Source organism: Ceratotherium simum, chromosome 1 (assembly GCF_057802395.1).
Source record: "Ceratotherium simum simum isolate JZ-2026a chromosome 1, ASM5780239v1, whole genome shotgun sequence".
In the NCBI taxonomy this organism is placed as follows: Eukaryota; Metazoa; Chordata; class Mammalia; order Perissodactyla; family Rhinocerotidae; genus Ceratotherium; species Ceratotherium simum.
In genome coordinates, this window is record NC_141900.1 from 56,416,637 (window position 1) to 56,438,182 (window position 21,546).

General features: G+C 37.2%; 1 protein-coding gene and 1 pseudogene across 3 annotated transcripts in view; both read left to right on the forward strand.

The window, feature by feature from the left end:
* CCDC126 (coiled-coil domain containing 126) overlaps positions 1-5,206 on the forward strand; it is a 38,197-nt gene extending 32,991 nt beyond the window's left edge. For all 3 annotated transcript variants that reach the window (XM_087428954.1, XM_087428947.1, XM_014786368.2), the window contains one exon: positions 3,395-5,206. In XM_087428954.1, the coding sequence (XP_087285080.1) occupies positions 3,395-3,579 (185 nt within the window). In that variant the 3' untranslated portion in view covers positions 3,580-5,206. The remainder of the gene's footprint in view (positions 1-3,394) is intronic.
* A 14,423-nt stretch (positions 5,207-19,629) lies between these two features.
* Positions 19,630-21,064, forward strand: LOC101408596 (ATP synthase F(1) complex subunit alpha, mitochondrial pseudogene; annotated as a pseudogene).
* Positions 21,065-21,546: the final 482 nt, after the last annotated feature.

Below are 21,546 nucleotides of genomic sequence, written 5' to 3' on the forward strand. Positions count from 1 at the left end.
TGTTGTGAATCTAGAGAAAAGGGGAATTTTGGTGTATTCAAAAGAATCCAAAGTTTGGGAAACATTAGTTTTGTTCTGGTTTTTCAGTTTTGTTCTGATTTTTATATCATGGAGCAAGGTGGTTAAAATCTCTTAGTCTTTTGTAATATTTTATTTAAAAAATTGATTTTATAAAATTTGAAAGGGAATATTTAATGATAATTTAAGACATTGTTAAAGTAAAATTATCATATAATTTTTCTCACTAATCCCAAGTTTTCCTTTAATTGCTATTCTCAACCCTAACTCTAATCAGTGATTAGGCTGTATGTTTATAATTCATGTCACACCTCAGCTTGGTGTCATACCTCGTAGGGCTTTAGCTTCATTTATGTTAACATGCTGGTAAGCCCCACCTTAGTCTATTCTGTCTAGCCTTCTCTGGCCTACCTCTTCAAATATTGTATAAGAGGTGACTGCCAGGGAAAAACGGAGATCCAGTAGTTACCTTTTAGTCTTGTTGCTTAAGAATTTTAAAAAATACTTAATTCTCTCCTATTTACCAAATACTATTATAACTCTTGATTGAAAGGTCTTAATAAAGAAACTCCTCTCCCTGTCTTTTATTTTGAAAATCTTCAGTCTGCAGAAAATTGGGGAAAATTATATGGTAAACGTCGTATATCTTTCGTCTAGACTCACCATTTGCTAAAAAGTTTTCTACGTTTGTTTTTATCTTTCCCTCTCTATACAAATATATATGCTTTTTTGGGGTACCATTTGAAAGAAGTTGTATATATCATGACATTTCATCCCTAAATACTTCTTGTCAAAGGATTTTTCTTGTACTTTTTTTCTTGTAAATTCCCACTAAATTAGAATATATAAGTGCTCATGACAAATGATGCCAGAAGATACACTGCTTGAAAAGTTTCATTCTTGCATGACTAGACTTCCTCCAAATAACGTTCTCCCCTCACTTTATATTACATTCATTTTTTATGTTTTACTTTTTAATAAGCATTTTCTAACCACCCTCTACCACCCACCACCACTACTCTCCCTACTTTCTGATATCTTTTTTTTTCACTTTTAAAAAATTGTGGTAAAATATATATAACATAAAATTTGCCATTTTGACCATTTTTAAGTGTAAGTTTAGTAGCTTTAATTATATTGACAGTGTTCTACAACCATCACTACTAACTTTTCAAAACTTGCATCACTCCAAACAAGGAACTCTGTAATCGTTAAGCAATAACTCACCTTTTCCCCTTCCTCTGTCCTTGGTAACCTCTAATCTACTTTCTGTGTCTATGTATTTGTCTATTCTAGATAGTCCATATAAGTGGAATCATACAATATTTGTCCTTTTTTGTCTGGCTTATTTCACTTTGCGTAATGTCTTTAAGGCTTACCCATGTTGTAGCATGTATCAGATGATCATTCCGTCTTATGGCTAACTAATATTTGGTTGTGTGTATATACCACATTTTGTTGATCTCTTTGTCTATTGATGGACACTTAGGTTTCCACTTTTTGGTTATTGTGAATAATTCTGAAATGAACATTGGTGTACAAGTATCTCTTTGAGTCTCTGCTTTCAGTTTTTTGGTGTGGAATTTCTAGGAGTGGAATTGCTGGGTCGTATGGTAATTTTATGTTTAGCTTTTTGAGGAGCTGCCAAACTGTTTTCCATGGTGTCTGCACCATTTTATATTCCCACCAGCAGTGTACGAGGGTTCCAGTTTCTCTGCATCCTTGCCAATGCTCATTTTCCCTTTCTCTGATTATAGCCATCCTAGTAGGTGTGAAGTGGTATTTCATTGTGATGTTGGGCGTCTTTTTGTGTGCTTGTTGTCCATTTGCATATCTTCTTTTGGAGAAATGTCTCTTCAAGTTCTTTGCTCATTTAAAAAATCGGGTTATTCTTTTGTTGTTAAGTTTAAGAGTTCTTCATATGTTCTTGATATTAAGCCCTTATCAGATACATGATTTGCAAATCTTTTCTTCCATTCTGTAGGTTATCTTTTCCCTGTCTGGATAATGTTCTTTGATACGTCAAAGTTCTAAATTTTGATAAATGCCAATTGATCTATTTTTTCTTTTGCTTGTTCTTTTTCTGATATCTTGGTAACAGAATCATAAGCAAATTTATCAGTTGTTATCAAATGATTTTTCTCCTGATCACAGATTAGGGTTTGAGCTGCTTTCTTTGGTCCAGGATCAACAAAAAATAACAATATTAGTCGCCATGGATTGAATACCTAATATGTGCTAGGTGCCTTTGGAAAACCTGAGAAAAGAGAGTTCTAAGGAAGAAAAGGGTCATAATTTCATTCTTGCCAAGTAAATCCTACTGAAACCCCTTAACCTCCCAAAGAGATTAGAAGATATAGTCTTCCCCATCATTTTTTTTTTTGGTGAGGAAGATTGTCCTGGAGCTAACATCTGTTCCAATCTTATACTTTGTATATGGGAATATGGGATGCCCCCACAGTATGGCTTGATGAGTGTTGTGTAGGTCCGTGCCCAGGATCTGAACCTGTGAACCCTGGGCCCCTAAAGCAGAGGGGGCAAACTTAACCACTGCGCCACCAGGCCAGCCCCCTTCCCCATCATTTTTTGGAAGAAATTTTAAGTCAGAACTACTGCTAGTATCTCTACTGCACTAATCAGGCTCCTAGCATCTGCCCTGGATCCTAGGCTCCCCGCACACTTCAGCCTGTGGAGGGTCTAGGTTTCTTGTTTCTGCATTTGATTGAATTTCTTACTTAGCTCAGCTAGCTTTTTACCTTGCCTGCTGAGTCCATAGTCATCTTTACAAACTGCTTAAAAAACTCAAGGTAAATGTGTTCCTTACAGAGGGACTAACATTTTGAACCAGACTTTAAATCTGTTTTATTGCACTAGAAAAGTGAGAGTTTCCCCCACATTTATCACTCTAAAAATTCCTTTAAGAAGGTCTATATGGGGGCCGGCCTGGTGGTGCGGTGGTTATGTGCGCGCGCTCCGCCGCGGCGCCCTGGGGTTCGCAGGTTCGGATCCCAGGTGCGCACTGGCGTACCGCTTGTCAAGCCACGCTGTGGCGGCGTCCCATATAAAGTAGAGGAAGATGGGTACGGATGTTAGCCCAGGGCCAATCTTCCTCAGCACAAAGAGGAGGATTGGCAACAGATGGTAGCTCAGGGCCGATCTTCCTTGCAAAAAAAAAAAAAAAGGTCTGTATGTGATGCTATTGATTAAAATAATTAGGCTTTTCCTATTTGTTGTATGAGTGCTTTCTCTCTAGTATATTTTCTCTTAGATAATTGTTCACTCAATAATTGTTCACTTTTCCCTCAAACTATGAAAACACAAATAGTAAATGCTCTGCCAATGTTTAATATGGTTTATTCTGATTTTTTTCCCCTAGCGGATCTAAAGAGAACAATTGCTGTCCTTTTGGATGACATTTTACAACGCTTGGTGAAGCTGGAGAATAAGGTTGACTATATTGTTGTGAACAGCTCAGCAACCAACAGTCCCAGTGGTACTAGTGGGAATCTGGTGCCAGTCACCACAAATAAAAGGATAAATGCATCAGGCAGCATTAGATAGCAGTTGAGGATCACCTTGTGCTGCTACATCCACTGTCGATTATATCCTATGGCAGAAAAGCTTTTAAATCGCAGGCTAGGATAGAGTAATACTTTGCGATAAAAGCTCTACGCATTTTCAAGGAATATGCTGGATTCATGGAACTCTAATTCTGTATATAAATTTTAAAAGTTGTTAGTTTGCTTTCAGGCAAGTCTCTTCAATGCTGTACTGTATCCTTAAATGGAATTTGATAACATGGTTGATGTAGTAAGCAGATAGGTGATCTTTGTATAAGTCTTTTGTGTTTGAGATCAAGCTGAAACAAAAATACTGAAGGACATGGATTCATTTCTATAAAATATTTATTTAAATATATAACATGTTTTTCAGACAAATGAAGAATATTGTTGTTGAATCATTCTGTCATGTGTTCTCAATAGATGTAACTGTTAGGCTAATACTATTAGGAAATGTGCTTCCTCTAGTACTATATTTTGTTAGATTATGAGCAGAGAAAGGAAGTATAATGTTGAAAATAATGTTTTGAAATCATGACCCAAAGAATGTCTTCATTTGCACTATCCTTCAGATAACTGGAGGTTAATTACTGTATATTTTTAAAAATTACATTTGTAAGAGTATAATCTTGAAATGGGTAGTAGCCACTGTCTGTAACCTATTGTAAACATTGGGACAATTACATAATGTTAAAATAGTAATCTGTAATCTCATATGTAACATTTTCTTACGTATTTTCTGAAGAATAAAAGATTTTTATGATGAGATTAGAAACTAAGTTAAGTATTAATTCATGATTTTTCACATACATGAATGTTAATTTAAAAGTTTAACCCTTTGCTTGTCTATGCTATCAGGAAAGCACATTATTTCCATATTTGGGTAATTTTTCCTTTTATTATGTTGGCGGGGAGGGAGAGACTGAGATATTTGTGAGACTGGGACTCTTAAGGACTTTAGCTAGATGTACATAATAAAGGTATTTGTGCTACATTACATTGCTTGGAAAATGTTAACATTATATTATATGAGAGTATCCTGCTTTATGAAATTTTGGATTTGTATAACAGATACAGTAGATATTCATTTTATATAATGACTACTTAAAAATAATTAAGAACATTTAAAATAATTTAAATTATGAAGGCTATCGTTTCAGGATAATAGCTATTGTAAATAGCACAAGAGATCCTAATCATGGGTAATTTTAGTATAGAGCAAAGTACACCTTTATTTAAATTTCCCTTGTAGCAAATTTAATTGCCATATGGTGCCCTATATTTCATAGTATTTATTCTCTATAATAACTGCTTAAGTGCAGCTAGCTTCTAGATTTAGACTATATTGAATTTAGTTCTGAATATTGTATTGTTCATTATTACAATATGCTACCGTACATAGTAGCAATATTTATAATGTTATATTAAAATAAGTATGAGAAAATATTGTTTCATGAAAGGTAGCTTTCCAAACTCTTTTCTCTGTACTGTACCTTTATGTGAAGAAATAATTACATACTGTTGCCAGGTGAAGTTTGGAATAATTGTTCAGTCTCTCTTAGTAGATTGGACATTTTTGTTTTTTGTTTTTCAGGGATGAAATAAAATGTATTATTTGTACTTACAAAGTGTTATAAGTTTTTTCTTTAATGGTGGTTGTGCATTTAATAAATGGTAAATGATTAAATGGAATCATAGATAATTTTGGGTTTTGTTCCATCAATTTCAGATAACTTTTTCAAGAGAAAAAAATGGAAGGTTGTCTTGTTCAGGATAGGAGAGTTTGAGTCCAGGGATTGATGGGAACAAGTCTGGGGATTGTGATCAGAGGTGGTTCCTAGGTTTGTACCTCAAGTTGAAGTTTACTGTTGTTTTTAAAAATCATGCCTTAGTATTTATATCCTCAGTTAATCTTAGTTAATTGAGACATTTGCACAGAGGGTGTCACTAAAGATACTAAAGACTTGCCAATTTTCGGAATATCTTTGGGTTTATTGTAAGCACTGTACTGGTAAAAAAGAAAACATTATTTCACATAGTTAATGATAACTTGGGTCTCATTTGTCTTTAAGGAACACTTAGGACCTTGACTCTGGAGTTAGGTAGACTATGGAGGCTCAAGTCTACCTTTTTAGTGACAACATATTCTTCCTTATTTTGAATTTCTAGAATCTGCCACATCTCATTTAATTATGCCTCAGAGGCCCAAACTGTTAACAGCTTACATAGGAACCTCTGACTTGCATGTTTGGTTTAATGGCAAACAATGTTCTGTTTTTAACCAAACACTTTGAGCTAAATAGGTATCAATGTTTTCCTTTTTAAGAGAAGTGTTCAATCTGAAAAGGGGACATGATATAATAAAAGAGACAAAAATAAAGGAGTTAATTGAAACCATTTTTTAATAATTGAAATCCCTGAATGATTCTTAACTTTTAGTTGGAGGAATGGTAGGATTCATATTTCAAGAGAGCTTGAGAGCTAGAGAGGGAGAGGAGAGAGAGAAATGAATATGAAAATGAGAATAAATACAGAAAAACAAAATGGGAAAAATCTGAAATTTTTCTACCCAGGGATAACTGCTGTTGACATTTTAGTATATAAATGTGAATATGATCTCCCCTGCCCACACTCTTTATTGACTTCTCATTTCCACTTAAAATAAAATCCAGCATTCTCACTGTGGCCTCAAAAGCCCTGATTTGCCCCTGGCTGCCTCCTCTCCTTATGTCTTACTACCCTCCCCTTCCTAATTCCCCTTCAGCCATAGTACTGACTTTCTTTTCCTAGGACATACCAAACATGCTTTTGCCTCAGCAACTTCAAACTTGATATTTCTCTATTTGCAACTCTCATTCCCAGATATTTTCATGGTTCCCTTCCTCACAGGTGTTGGCTCGAATGTTACTTCTTAAGGGAAGTCATCTCTGACCACCTGCCTAAAATAGCATGCCTCGAGCACTCTTCATACCCTCTTTTGTGATACACCTAACATTAAATTGTAGATTAACTTATTGTGTTTTTTCTGCTGCTTCTTAGAATCTAAGGTCCGTGAAGGCAAGGACTCCATTTTGTTCACTGACATAACCTGGGTGTATACAACTGTGTCTGGCACGTAATAGGTACCTGATAAATATCTGTTAAATTACTAAGCCATTCTACACTTTTTGTTTTGTACATCTATACCTTTATTTATATTTTTAAAATTTATACCATACATTCTTTTTGTACAACATATGATGAACTTCTTTCCAAGTCAGTAAGTATATAACTTTCATGGTTATTCCATTGTGTGGCTATATGATAGTTGATATATCTTTCACACAAATATTAGGCATTTTTGTTGCAGATAAAAGATTTAGACCTAGGTATGGGACAAGTCTATCGCCTGTCCTCTTTCCATTATACCAAGCTGTCATTATTTTAGGTGCTAGAGGGTAACCTAATAAAGTGTGATTAATACCCACTTGGGGGAGACAAAATAAAGTGGTGAAATATCTCCACTTGTAAAGAACTATAAGGACAGAGAAAATCCAAAATGGTGGTCATCCTCAGACCTTGTTTTATATGGTGAGCAGCAGGCTAGAAGCATTTTGCAGAGTAGGGAAAAGACTGGGAATAAAATGTACAGTAGCTAATCCATGATTGGGTTAAAGAGCTGGGAGGGGATTGGTTAGTGGTCAGATCTGTGCTTAATCAGATCAAGTTTGTCATTTTATAGCTTTTGGCTTAAAAAAAAATCAGTAATATTAGTGCATATTTAAGTAAGGAAGTTAACCCATAAAGATTTTTTAAAATTATTGTTTTTTAGATTTTACCAACGTCAGTATCTTTCAAACATCTTTCCAGAATGAGTTTAGGACATCCAGTGAGTCCTTAGTATAAGGTCAAGTGTAACTTCACATTGCTTCTAAGTGTTGATTAGCAGCATCATTTGTTTGAATAAATCATTATTTTCCATTTGACTTTCTCAGGTGCTTAATTCATCCACCCACCTATCTTTTCTTTAATATCTATTGATTTTTCAGGCAAAGAAATAAACTATGGTTCTGAGGAATCTTTTTAGATGGGAGGGTGATATGGTAGATATGATAACAAAGCTTCAGGAAAATAAATATTTTGAATCACTGGTGTTTTGGAATTTACATGTAACGTACAATTTTGAGATAAATGTGTTTTTTGTTTGCTTGTTTATTTTTCATCTTCATGAGTTTGAAAAGGAGGAAAAAAATCCCTTTTTACTCTCTTCTTCAAATATGAACTAGGAATTTCAGTCCAAAAGCCTTGAGTGGATGGTTGAAGCAGGAGGGCACAGAAAGGGTAAGAAGGGTCACTGGCTTTCTGCCTTGTGGAGGAGGTTCTACATCTTGTATATTAAAACTATTCAAAACCAGAGCATGCTCCAGGAGGGAGGATTTAGAGCAGAAGGATTTGGAGAATTGATTTTTAATAATGTCCCCCATCTAATGGGATTTTTATGATAAGTTATTGAGCATCTGCTGAGGGCTGTGCCCTGTACTGTGCTCGTCACATATAATATTTCACTTAATCTTCAAAACAACTTTGTGAGGTAGGTTCTATTACCCCATTTTGTAGATTAGGGACTATGGTGCAGAGAAGCTGGATGTAGGGGCTCTGGTCACCGATCTTATAAGCTACACAGCAGAGATTCAAACCCAGAAGGGTCTGTCTCCGGAATCTGTGCTCTTGACCACCATGTTTTACCAGCTGTTCTGCCAGTCTTGGCTTAAGTACACTTAAGCATTCCCCTTTAGTCCCCTCATCTTGTCCCTGGGACCTAGGATCTCCTCTCCTCTGATCCAAGAGAGATCTGCTTCTCTGCTCACTCCTTACTCTTGTCCTCAAAGGCCTGGGTTAGCAACATGCATAGAGTCTGCAAAGACATCACACAATTTGCTTTTCGCTTCCAGGCATTCATGGTAGCCCACTCATCCAGGCTGATGGCCCAGGATGGCTGGGGTTTGGGGGTAATGGGAGATGAACCAATTCCTGGGGAGTTAGTTGGGAGCACCAGGCTATGGTATTGGGGAGCTTATGATAGAGCCTGCCACAATAGTGTCTCTCACCTCTGATCTTGGAATAAAGAGAAGGGAGGGATTGGCTTAGTGCATATTTTCCAAGGTGAACAGAATCTTCTCTACCCTCAGGCCATTTTTTTGTGTCCACCATGGGATTCAGGGCACTATCAACTCACCTAAGGCAGTTCTCTGTCACCATAGAATCTAGTACTAAGATTTTATTTGCAAGGCTTAGGATGGGGACTTTCTGGGGCCAAAATACTTCCATCATTTTCCACTTCCTAGAGGCTAGACAGAATGGAATTCAAGACCACATTCTTGGTCTATTATTTTGCTCCTTGTAATCTCTTTAGATTTTACAGATGGATCATTTGAAGACTTTAAAAGAGGCCTGAGATTGTCTTGATGATGACTTGATAGTGTCTGATTTAAGAGCGTTTCACATAGTATCTCTGAGTTTTCTAAAATACTAACTGGCAGAGCCTTAAAAACCTCTAGCCATTTCTCCAAAGCTTGCCTGTTGATTTGAGAGAATTTTAAATTGCAGAACTCTGGATCCGCCTTTTTCCTTTCTCTGGGATGACTTCTGCCCACTGCACAAGGTCTGCGTGCGTCATCAGACTAGAATTGACTTGTCCATGGAGAAGCGATGTAAAAAATGACATGGAAATCCTTTCTGTTTTTAGCATTGTCCATTATTACTAGCCTCATATAGTAAAGGGACAGATCTTTCTTTGGTCTTTCCCCTGAACCTGATGTATTTAAAAGTGTAAAGAATGCTTATTGCGAAATATGAGTACCTTTTAACTACAAATGCCCTTCTTGTAGCTTCCAGGCAGACACACTTGTAGGAGGAAGGCAGGCAGATGTTGGGGGGGGGGGGGAGGTTAAGATATTAATGTATTTGTTCTCTTTTTCTGCTGTCATTTTCTGCCTTGGAAAATAACTAAATGGCACTTGGAATTAAACTTTTCTAGGGAAAGTGGTTGAATATTGAGAGTTTTAAGTAAAAATCACATTGTGTCTCTCTGCATGACTTAATTCTTCTTTTTATCTTCTTTCCTAAATATCATGTGTTAAAAACAACATTGGATTTAAATACAGTGCTAAATAACCATGGTTAACAGCAGAAGAAAGGTAGTGTCACCAGTGTATGCCCTAAGTAGCTCGAAGGAAGTTTTTAAAGTGCTTAACACTCCCCCCTGCCTTTTTTCCCCAAAGCCCCAGTAGATAGTTGTATGTCATAGTTGCACATCCTTCTAGTTGCTGTACGTGGGACGCCGCCTCAGCATGGCCTGACAAGTGGTGCGTCGGTGCACGCCCGGGATCCGAACTCGGGCCACCAGCAGCGGAGCGCGCGCACTTAACCGCTAAGCCACGGGGCCAGCCCCTTTTTAATTAATTAATTAATTAATTAATTTTAAAGTGCTTAACACTTGCTCAAGATTGTTTTTCAGAGCTATGTTAGGAAGAGATACCATTGTCAACCGGCCTGAACTAGACCAAGCCCCACCGCAAGAGCAGCGCCTGCAAGGATGGCCTGGGAGATGACCTCAAGTCGCACTTTGCTTCATTTTAATACTAAAACCTCCACCCCAAAGGAGACTAAGCCTTATTAGCATAACATGTACGTCAGAGCATGTTTTCAGACTGTGCCTACGCAAGCTAATACCTGCCTCTATATGTGATGATAAAACTTCCTTTTTAAATATTCATTCTCCACCCAAAATAAAAGACACTTGCTTTCCTTTGCTCACGGGGCCACGGCTTTGGAAAGAATTCCTTGTGGTCTCCTTATTTGCAGCAAATAAATTTGACTTTGTGTGACAATTACTTCTGGTGAAGGCTCTGATTTCAACTCACCAGGAAGCAGACCCACTTTAGTCCAGTAACAGTAGCTCTTTCTCTGATTAAAACAAGTGACTTTTCTGACACGGAGCCTCAGCTGAGGGGCTGAGAGACTGCAGAAGTGGCTGCTCTGCCCTCTGTTTCTAGAAGAATCAAGTTTTCCTGAAGCTAAAAAGGAAACCAAGGCCAACTCTGAAAGGGGGAAATTTTTCTTATTGTCGATTAGGGCTCAGTTAACTTTACCAGGAAAATAATCAGCTTGGTTCTTTCTTTTATCCTCTGGAAGACTTAAGCTATACCTTTCACCCTTTTCTTCTTCAGGGAGTCTACACTTCACATATACTGATGCCAATGTGGGGAGAATTGGTTTCTTCACAACACAGAAGGCCAGATGGAAAGTATCCTTTGCCTCTGCAAAACCAGAATAACTATATTTCTTGCTGGTGATGAGGCAAGAGTGCTGGCCACATAGAAAGTGTCCCAACTCTAGTCACAGCTGCGACTCTTTGCCATCTTAGAATGTCCTATTGGAATTCCAAACAGATGAAGCCAAGCCCAGAGCTGGTCCCAACTATGAAACAATCCTCTTGTTTCCTATTTTCAGACTTTGCCTGCCCTATTTTATATCACATGGTCTGGATTTGTTCTTTTCCATTTCCTTGCCTGGAATGCCTTTCCCTTCCTCTCTTTCGTTTGAGTCCAGTCCTTTTTCCAACGTGCTTCTCAGGTTTTACCTACTTAGTATTCTCAGTTCCAATTCTCAGCCTTAAGAGATTTCCCTTTTCTCTGGAATCCTGTATCACTTGTGGTCTGTGTTTCATGCATTCAGTCATTCATTCATGCTGTTCCCTCTGTTTGGAATGCTCTTCTCCCAGCTCTTTGCATGAATGGCTTCTTTTTATTCTTTAAGTCTCAACCGAAATGCCACTTCTACAAAGGGACCTTCCCTCACCACCCATTCTAAAGTAGGAGCCTTTGACTACATCAAACTAACAAGCTTCTGCACAGCAAAGGAAACCATCAACAAAACGAAAAGACAGCCTACTGATTGGGAGAAGATATTTGCAAATCATATATCAATAAGGGGTTAATATCTAAAATACATAAACATAAAACTCAACAATAAGAAAAACAACTCAATTAAAAAATGGGCAAAGGATCTGAACATTTTTTTAAAGAAGATATACAGAGGGCTGATAGGCACATGAAAGGTGTTCAACAGCAGTAATTATTAGGAAAATGCAAATCAAAAACATAATGAGATATCATCTCATGCCCCTCAGAATGGCTATTATTAAAAAGACAAGAAATAACAAGTGTTGTAGAGGATGTGGAGAAAACGGAACCCTTATATACTGCTGGTGGGAATGTAAACTGGTGTAGCCACTATGGAAAACAGTATGGAGATTCTTCAAAAAATTAAAAATAGAACTACCATATGATTCAGCTGTTCCATTTCTGGGTTATTATCTAAAGAACATGAAAACACTAATTTGAAAAGATATATGCACCTCTATGTTTATTGTAGCATTATTCACAATAGCCAAGACTTGGAAACAACCTAAGTGCCCACAGACAAATGAATGGATAAAGAAGATGTTTTTACATAAAAGATGAAATCTTGCCATAAAAAAGATGAAATCTTGCCATTTGTGACAACATGGATAGACCTTGAAGGTATTATGCTAAGTGAAATGAGTCAGATGGAGAAAGAAAAATACCGTGTGATCTCACTCATATGTGGAAGATAAACAACAACAACAACAAACAAACACATAGATACAGAGAGCAGATTGGTGGTTACCAGAGGGGAAGGGGGATGGGGGAGAGCAAAAGGGGACATTTGTACAGTGACAGACGGAAACTAGACTTTTGGTGGTGAACATGATGTAGTGTGTACAGAAATCGAAATATAATGATGTACACCTGAATTTATGTAATGTTATAAGCCAATGTTACCTCAATAAAAACAAACAAATAAATAAATAAAATAAAGTAGGAGCCTTTTCTGTATATTCAGAGACTGTCAGATCCCCAGCCCCTAACACAGTACCTGGCACATAGTAAATATTTGCTGAATAAATTAACAAATGAATTCATTTGTTATTTCAATTTAATGTGTAATGATTTTCAGCTCAAGAACAAAAACATTGACAACTGCTAGAACTGAGACATGTCTAAAGATGGGATAGATTAGACCCATGTCTGTTTGAGAAATTTTCTGGAAAATAACTTATTCTAGTGGATGAAATATGTCAGACACCAGTGTATGTATGTTTCATGGATAGCAGTTTAATATGAGTAAAAAGGAATTATTCTACATGTTTTGCTCTATTCTTTGTGTTCTTCCCCTAGTTGTTCTCTGGGGATTTTGATAAAAATGTTTTTATCTTCAAATGATCTTTAATGCACATCTGAATATATTGTGATAGATGGATATAATTTAAACAGAACATTATCAAACTTTTTATCCTTGTGATTTCTATGCAAAAAGTCATGTATTTTAATATAGAAAAAATATAGAAGTTAATTGTTTTAAAATACTATAGATTTTTTAAATTGAAGTAGGTGTTTAATACATATTTGTTAATTTAACATGAGAAAAGGAATCTGTGGAATAGCACATATAAAGCAACAGAAAGATTTCATATTTCTACAATTCTTAGATTGTATCAAATGCAGTCCATATCCAGGACTTAACATTTTTCTTAAAAATCTTAAGGACTACATAGTACAGTGTTTCAAATGGCAAGTTATGATCCTTTAGGGAGATATGAAATCAGTTTAGTGGGTTGTGACCAGCATTTTGAAGGAATGGAATAAAATTAAAATATCAGATTGCATCATAAGTAATAAGAGTAAGTGTTTCCTGAAACGTTTGATTCAGATCTCTGTGTGCATGTGTTTCCTGGGTCATGATGTGAAACGTATTTCTTAGGTAAGTTGAGGTTAAAAAAAGTTTTAAAAGCCACTGATATAATATAATTATATAGATTATAATTTAGACAGAGCTGTTCTCATTTTGCTTGATTTAAGAAGAATAATTGGTACAGAATTCTAGTTAGTTGCTAGCAGCAAGGAGAAAAACAAACTTCTGTACCAGACAAGCCATATATGGCTTTTTTTTTTTTCCAGGTTGGGGAGGTAGTTAGAAGAAACTAAAATACCTGCTTTACTAATAAAGTCATGTTCTGGGAGATCGTTGATCAAATTTCTCTTTGTAGACTTTCTTCTCTCCATACTAAGCAATTAATAATTTTCTCATTTCTTTTTATTTATTTATTTATTTAATTAATTTATTTTTTTTGTGAGGAAGATCAGCCCTGAGCTAACATCCATGCCAATCCTCCTCTTTTTGCGGATGAAGACTGGCCCTGGGCTAACATCTGTCCCCATCTTCCTCCACTTTATATGGGATGCCGCCACAGCATGGCTTGACAAGCGGTGCCTCGGTGCGTGCCTGGGATCTGAACCCGGGCCGCCAGCAGTGGATCGCGCGCACTTAACCGCTAGGCCACTGGGCCGGCCCCCTAATTTTCTCATTTCTTATAGGAAACAAATGGCACTATCACATTATGCAATCAACTACTATATATATTTTTAAACAGTTCGACAGAGTGCTCTGAAGGAACTGCTCCAAGGCGTGTGAGTTTATTTTATTTTATTTTTGAGGAAGATTGGCCCTGAGCTAACATCTGTTGCCAATCTTCCTCTTTTTTTTTTCCTTTTTTCTCCCCGAAGCCCCAGTATATAGTTGTATATCATAGTTGTAGAGTTGTAGTTCTTCTCCATGGGATGCCACCTCAGCACGGTTTGATGAGTGGTGTGTAGGTCTGCGCCCAGGGTCCAAACCTGTGAACCCCAGGCTGCTGAAGTGGAGCGTGCGAACTTAACCACTACGCCATCAGGCCAGCCCCCTCAGCTAATATTTTTAAGTCACACTAAGAACTGTGCACATCCTATTCTGAAGGCAAATTATACACATTGCTTAAAAGGAATGAAAATTTATAATGCTTTTCAAATTCCTGTTACAAGTCCCTCTCTTTCTTCAAATTATATTTACTTGCTACTTAACATATCTACTTGGAGAAAGCTTGCTCACTGAACCTGCTTCAAACACAGCAACGTTGAAAGAATATTTCCACCATCTAGATTCTACCATTAATTTTTTATTATACTTTGCCACATCTATCCATTAATCCATTTTTTTTTATGCTTTTTGAAACAAATTACAGTTATCAGCACACTTCACCCTAAGTACTATAGCATGTATATCGTTAACTAGAGGTCAATATTTAAAGTTTCTTCTTTTGATGTAAAATTTATATACAATAAAATGCACAAATTTTAAGTGTACATTAGCTGACTTTTGACAAGTGTATTAACCTGCTACCCAAACTCTTGTTAATATATATAACATTACCATCACACCAGAGAGGCCCCTCAGACCTTTCCAAGTCAAATCCCATCCCCACCCCACTGCACCAAGGCAATTGTTTCCACCATAGATTAATTTTGCCTATTCTAGAATTTTGTATTATTGGAATCATACAGTATGTACTCTTGTGTCTGGCTGCTTTCGCTCATCATAATGTTTTCATTTATGGTGTTGTGTGTGTCAGTAATTTGTTTATTGCTGAGTAGCACTTCATTGTATGAATATAACATAGTTTGTGTATCCTTTCTCCTATTTATGAACATCTGGGCTGTTTCTAGCTTTTGGCTATTATGAATAAAGCTGCTATGAACATTCTCATGGAAGTCTTTTTGTGAACATAAGTTTTCTTCTTTGGAATGAATACCTAGGAGTGAAATTACTGGGTCATATGGTAAGTATATTACGAAATACACTTTTTTCCCAAAGTGGTTGTGCCATATTCTCACTAGTAATAGAGTTTTGAGTGGATGTCCCCACATTCCCTCATGCTCACAGTAGGTAATAGGTAATAGAAGGGTTATAATACCTCACTCCTTTGAAACAATCACTCCATTGTGCCCATAGAACTTAGTTGTAGATTATGAGAAAACTCATACAATGATGTGTGTGGGGGTCCTGAACTGCTCATGCATACAATGGACAAAAGAACATTCTACCAGCAGAGGGATGAAAAAGAGTTGTCTTTAAGACAGAGAATAAAGGGACTAATAGAATGGACTTTTGGTCAGTCTCTGTCTTTTGGTGTCCCAAAATTTGTCTCATTGCTAATTATAAAGTAAGGCCTAGCCCAGAGGAGAGAGTCATTCTTGGGCAATATTCTAAACCAAGTTCCTACCTATTTCCCTGAGAATAATTGTGTATTTTTTTGCTTGTATTGTAGATTTACTATACACATCTCAGGTACCTGGTTAGAATGGGTTTTTAATTTCTATTCCATATTCCTCTCAGTTTTCATTATTCTGTTAATGTGGTGAATTGCATTGATTGATTTTCAAATATTAAACCAACCTTGCATTCAATGTTATAATGTATTGTTCTTTTTATATGTGATTGGATTCAATTTGCTACTATTTTGTTTTAGGGATTTTTATTTATTTATTTATTTTATTTTATTTTATTTTTTTAGAGGAGGATTCAAGATTTTATTTATTTATTTTTTCCCCCCAAAGCCCCAGGAGATAGTTGTATGTCATAGCTGCACATCCTTCTAGTTGCTGTATTGGGATGCGGCCTCAGCACGGCCGGAGAAGCGGTGTGTCGGTGCGCGTCTGGGATCTGAACCCGGGCCACCGGCAGCGGAGCGCGCGCACTTAAGCGCTAAGCTACCGGGCTGGCCCTAGGGATTTTTAAATCAATAGATTTATGAGATCTATGAGAATAATTGGTCTGTAATTTTCCTTCCTTATAAGTCCTTCTTAAGTTTTGGTATTGAGTTTATTCTGGCATCATAAAACAAGTTGAGAAGTATTCTCTACAAGAGCATGTATAAGATTGAGATTATTTCTTTGTTAATTTAGAAGAAGTCACTAGTGAAGTGATATGGCCTGGAGATGTTTTAGGGGAAGGTCTTTAATTATGGGTTCATTTTCTTTAATAGGTATAGGGCTGGGGCCGGCCCTCTGGCTTAGCAGTTGGGTGCGCACGCTCCGCTACTGGCGGCCTGCGTTCGGATCCCAGGCGCGCACCGACGCACCACTTCTCTGGCCATGCTGAGGCCGCGTCCCACATACAGCAACTAGAAGGATGTGCAACTATGACATACAACTATCTACCGGGGCTTTGGGGAGAAAAAAAAAGGAGGAGGATTGGCAATAGATGTTAACTCAGAGCCGGTCTTCCTCAGCAAAAAGAGGAGGATTAGCATGGATGTTAGATCAGGGCTGATCTTCTTCACAAAATAAATAAATAAATAAATAATAGGTATAGGGCTATTTAGATTTTCTTTTTATATTTGTGTTAGTTTTAGTAAGTTAGTCTTTCTCTAAATTTTTATTGCTCATTTAAATTTTCAAATTTATTGGCATAAAGTTGTTGATAATATCGTCTTATTACCTTTTTATTTATTTATTTATTTATTTTTTTGTGAGGAAGATCAGCCCTGAGCTAACATCCATGCTAATCCTCCTCTTTTTGCTGAGGAACACTGGCCCTGAGCTAACGTCTATTGACAATCCTCCTCCTTTTTTTTTTTCCATTTTTCTCCCCAAAGCCCCAGTAGATAGTTGTATGTCGTAGTTGCACATCCTGCTAGTTGCTGTACGTGTGACGCCCCCTCAGCATGGCCAGACAAGCAGTGCCTTGGTGTGTGCCCAGGATCCGAACCCAGGCTGCCAGTAGCAGAATGCACGCACTTAACCACTAAGCCATGGGGCCGGTCCCCTCTTATTATCTTTTTAATATCTATGATTTGTAATGATGTCACCTTTCATTTTTATTAGTTTTTGCTTGCTCTTTCATTATTTCTTAGATAAAAGGTAGCATTCTATATGCATTATCTGTGATATGATTTATGCATTTAACGATATATTCTGGAGATCACTCCATAGCAGTATTCATTTTTTTACTGCTGCATAGGACTTCATTATATGGCTGTTCATGCAACTAGTCCCCTATTAATGGATATTTGCTTTGTTTCCAGTCTTTTTGCCGCAAGAAATAGTGCTGAAGGGAATAACTTTGTACATATGTATTTTTAAAAGATTTTTGCTGGTTATGATCTCACTTATATGTGGAATAGAAAAACAAATAAACAAACCAAGCTCATAGATACAGAGAACAGATTGGTGGTTGCCAGAGATGGGAGTTAGGGGGCAGGGTGAGAGAAATGGGTAAAGGGAATCAAAAGGTACAAACTTCCAGTTATAAAATATATAAGTCATGGGGATGTAATGTACAACATGGCAACTATAGCTAATAATACTGTATTGCATATTTGAAAGTTGCTAAGAGAGTAAATCATAAAAGGTCATAACACAAGAAAAAAATTTGTAACTATGTATGGTGATGGATGTTAACTAGATTTATTTGGTGATCATTTAGCAATATATACAAATATTGAATCATTATCTTGTACACCTGAAACTAATATAATGTTTTTTTTTTTTTTTTAAAGATTTTATTTATTTATTTATTTTTCCCCCAAAGCCCCGGTAGATAGTTGTGTGTCGTAGTTGCACATCCATTCTAGTTGCTGTATGTGGGACGCGGCCTCAGCATGGCCGGAGAAGCGGCGTGTCGGTGCACGCCCGGAATCCGAACCCGGGCCGCCAGCAGCGGAGCGCGCGCACTCAACCGCCAAGCCACGGGCCGGCCCTAATATAATGTTTTATGTCAATTATACCTCAATAAAGAAATTTTTTTGCTAGTGTTATCTTTGGGATAGATTCCTAGAAATGGGATTTCCTAAAAATAGGGGAGGGGCGATAGCTATAGATTAAAAGAAATTTAAGAGATATAACAACCAAATACAATAGATGATCCTTGATTGGATCCTGCTATGGAAAAATGAGCTATAAAAACATTTTGAGGACATGGGTAAATTTAAATGTAGAATGGGTATGAGATGAAATTAGGGAGCTATTTTGATGTTGTTGGGGTGATAACACCATTGTATTTAGATAGAAGAACGTCAAATTTTTTTTTTTAGGTGTGTACAGTATTTTGGCATGAAATATCATAATGTGTGACACTTATTTGGAAACAGCTCAACCACAGTAATAAAAAATGAAATATAGATAGGTTGATAAATCAATAAATCTAATATGACAAAATGTTAACAATGGTTGAACCTAAGTAGTGGATTTATAGGTGTTCATTAAACCATTTTTCTTTTTGCTTTTGTATATGTTTGAAAATTTCATAATAAAAAGTTAAAAATAAAAGATCATATAAAAATGGTTTTATCTTTCTATTGTTTTATCTAAAAATTGAATTATTTGGGGGCCGGCCCAGTGGCGTAGCAGTTAAGTTCATGTGCTCTGCTTTGGCGGCCTGGGGTTTGCTGGTTTGGATCCTAGGCGCGGACCTGTGCACCTCTCATCAAGCCGTGCTGAGGCAGCGTCCCACATAGAGCAACCAGAAGGATGTACAACTATAATATACAACTATCTGCTGGGGCTTTGTGGAGAAAAAAGGAGAAAAGGAGGAAGATCGGCAACAGATGTTAGCTCAGGGCCAATCTTCCTCAAAAAAATAAAATTAAATAAAAAAATAAAATTAAAAATATTGAATTATTCCTTTTATCCTTATGTTGTGACCTTCTTTATTCATAATAAGCATTTTTTTCTTAAAAGTACGTTTTGTCTGATACTGATAAAATTATCTTATAATACTAATATACTATCTCAAATAGTATATCTTAGGCTGGCCCAGTGGCGTAGTGGTTAAGTTTGGCACGCTCCACTTCAGCAGCCTGGGTTCACAAGTTCAGATCCCGGACATAGACCTACACCATTCATCAGCCATGCTGTCGTGGCAACCCACATATAAAATAGAGGAAGATTGGCCCAGATGTTAGCTCAGGGCTAATTTTCCTCAAGCTAAAAAGGAAGAAGATTCGCAGCAGATGTTAGCTCAGGGCAAATCTTCCTCAGCAAAAAAAGAAAGAAAGAAAGAAAGAAAGAAAGTATATCTCAAATACTAGTGTAATTTCTTTTGGTTAATATTTGCTTGGGAGTCAGTTGAGAGGCTGCAGCTGCAGAGGAAGCACCCAAGGAGAGCTGCAAAGATGCTGTCTGTGCATGTGGCCTTGGGCCATGGCCTGCATTCTTCCTCAGCAGGCCAGCTGGTCTCTAAAAATGCTTTGGGATCATTTTTCATTGCCACAAAGAAGCTCCATGCCTCTAACACTTGTCTTCAGAAGACTAGCACTGTCGAGGCGTCTTCTGTTCTCAAAAAGCATATTCTTGAAGCTAATACCTCTGTTGACCTTGAAGAGATTAGGTGTGTCTCAAGTATTGATGGTGGTATTGCTCGAGCACATGGGTTGAAGAATGTTCAAGCAGAAAAAATGGCAGAATTTTCTTCAGGCTTAAAGGGTATGTCTCTGAACTTGGAACCTGACTATGTTGGTGGGTGGTCATGTTTGGAAGCGATAAACTGATTAAGGAAGTAAATATTGTGAAGAGTACAGGAGCCATTGTGGACATTCTAGTTGTGAGAAACTATTGGGTCGTGTAGTAGATGCCTTGGTAATGGAAACGGTCCAGTTGGTTCCAAGACCTGTAGGCCAGTTGGCCTGAAAGCCCTTGGAATCATTCCTCCAAACTCTGTGCAGGAACCAGTGCAGACCGGCATTAAGCCTGTGGAGAGCTTGGTGTTGATTGGGTGTGGTCAGCATGAGCTGATTATTGGCGACTGACAGACTGGCAAAACATCAATGATTGACATGATCATTAACCAGAAACGTTTCAATGATGAAGCTGATGAAAAGAAGAAGCTATACTGTATCTACATTGCTATTGGTCAAAAAAGATCCACTGTTGCTCAGTTGGTGAAGAGACTCACAGATGCCATGAAGTACACTATTGTCATTTTAGCTGCCGCTTCTGAGGCTGGCTCACGTCAGTACCTGACCTCTTATTCTGCCTGTTCTATGGGAGAATATTTTAGGGACAGTGGCAAACATGCTTTGATCATCTATGATGAGTTATTCAAATAGGCTATTGCTTATCGTCAGGTGTCTCTGCTGCTCCACAGACCCCTCTGCTGCTTGTGAGGCCTATCCTGGTGGTGTGTTCTACCTACACTCCCATCTGCTGGAGAGATCACCCAAAATGTATGATTCTTCTCGTGGTGGCTCCTTGACCACTTGACCAGTCATAGAAACACAAGTTGGTGATGTGTCTGTTTACATTCCAACAAATGTCTTGCCATCATTGATGGACAGATGGCGGTAAGCAGGTGGTGGTATCATGAAGCAGGAATTGGATCCTTATCGTGAGATTGCTGCTTTCGCCTGATTCGTTTCTGACCTCCATGTTGCCGCTCAGCAACTCTTGAGTCGTGGTGTGTATCTGAGTTGCTGAAGCAAGGACTATTCTCATATGGCTATTGAAGAACATGTGGCTCTTACCAATGCCAGTGTAAGAGGGTATCTTGGTAAACTGGAACTGTTTCTATTTTATTTGTTTTTTTGCTGGAGAATTAACAATAAATGTTAAATGGCATGATAATTTATCCTAACTACTTCATTATGCTTTAAAGAACAAAAAAAAATTTCTTGTATAACCACAAAGCCATTTTTACATCTAACAAAATGAAATAAACATTTCTTAAGTTTTATTATGAACTATTAAAATTTCCCCAATTGTCTCAAAAAATGTCTTTTTACAATTATTTTTTCAAATTAGAATCAAAACAAGGTCCACATACTGAATTTGGTTCTTACAGTCTCTAAGATGTCCTTTCATCTGGGGGAGTGCTCCATTTCGCCCTCCCTTATTCCATTTATTTCTTAAAGAAACTGGGTCAGTAGTCCTGTAGAATGTCTCTATTGCATCCTTGTGGTATTTAATTTGCTTCTCCATTCTCTGTATTTCTTATAGTCTAAAAGTTAGATCTAAAGACTTGATTAAATTCTGTTTGAAATTTTTGACAAGAATACGTTATAGGTGATGTTATAGACTTCATATGATTTTATCAC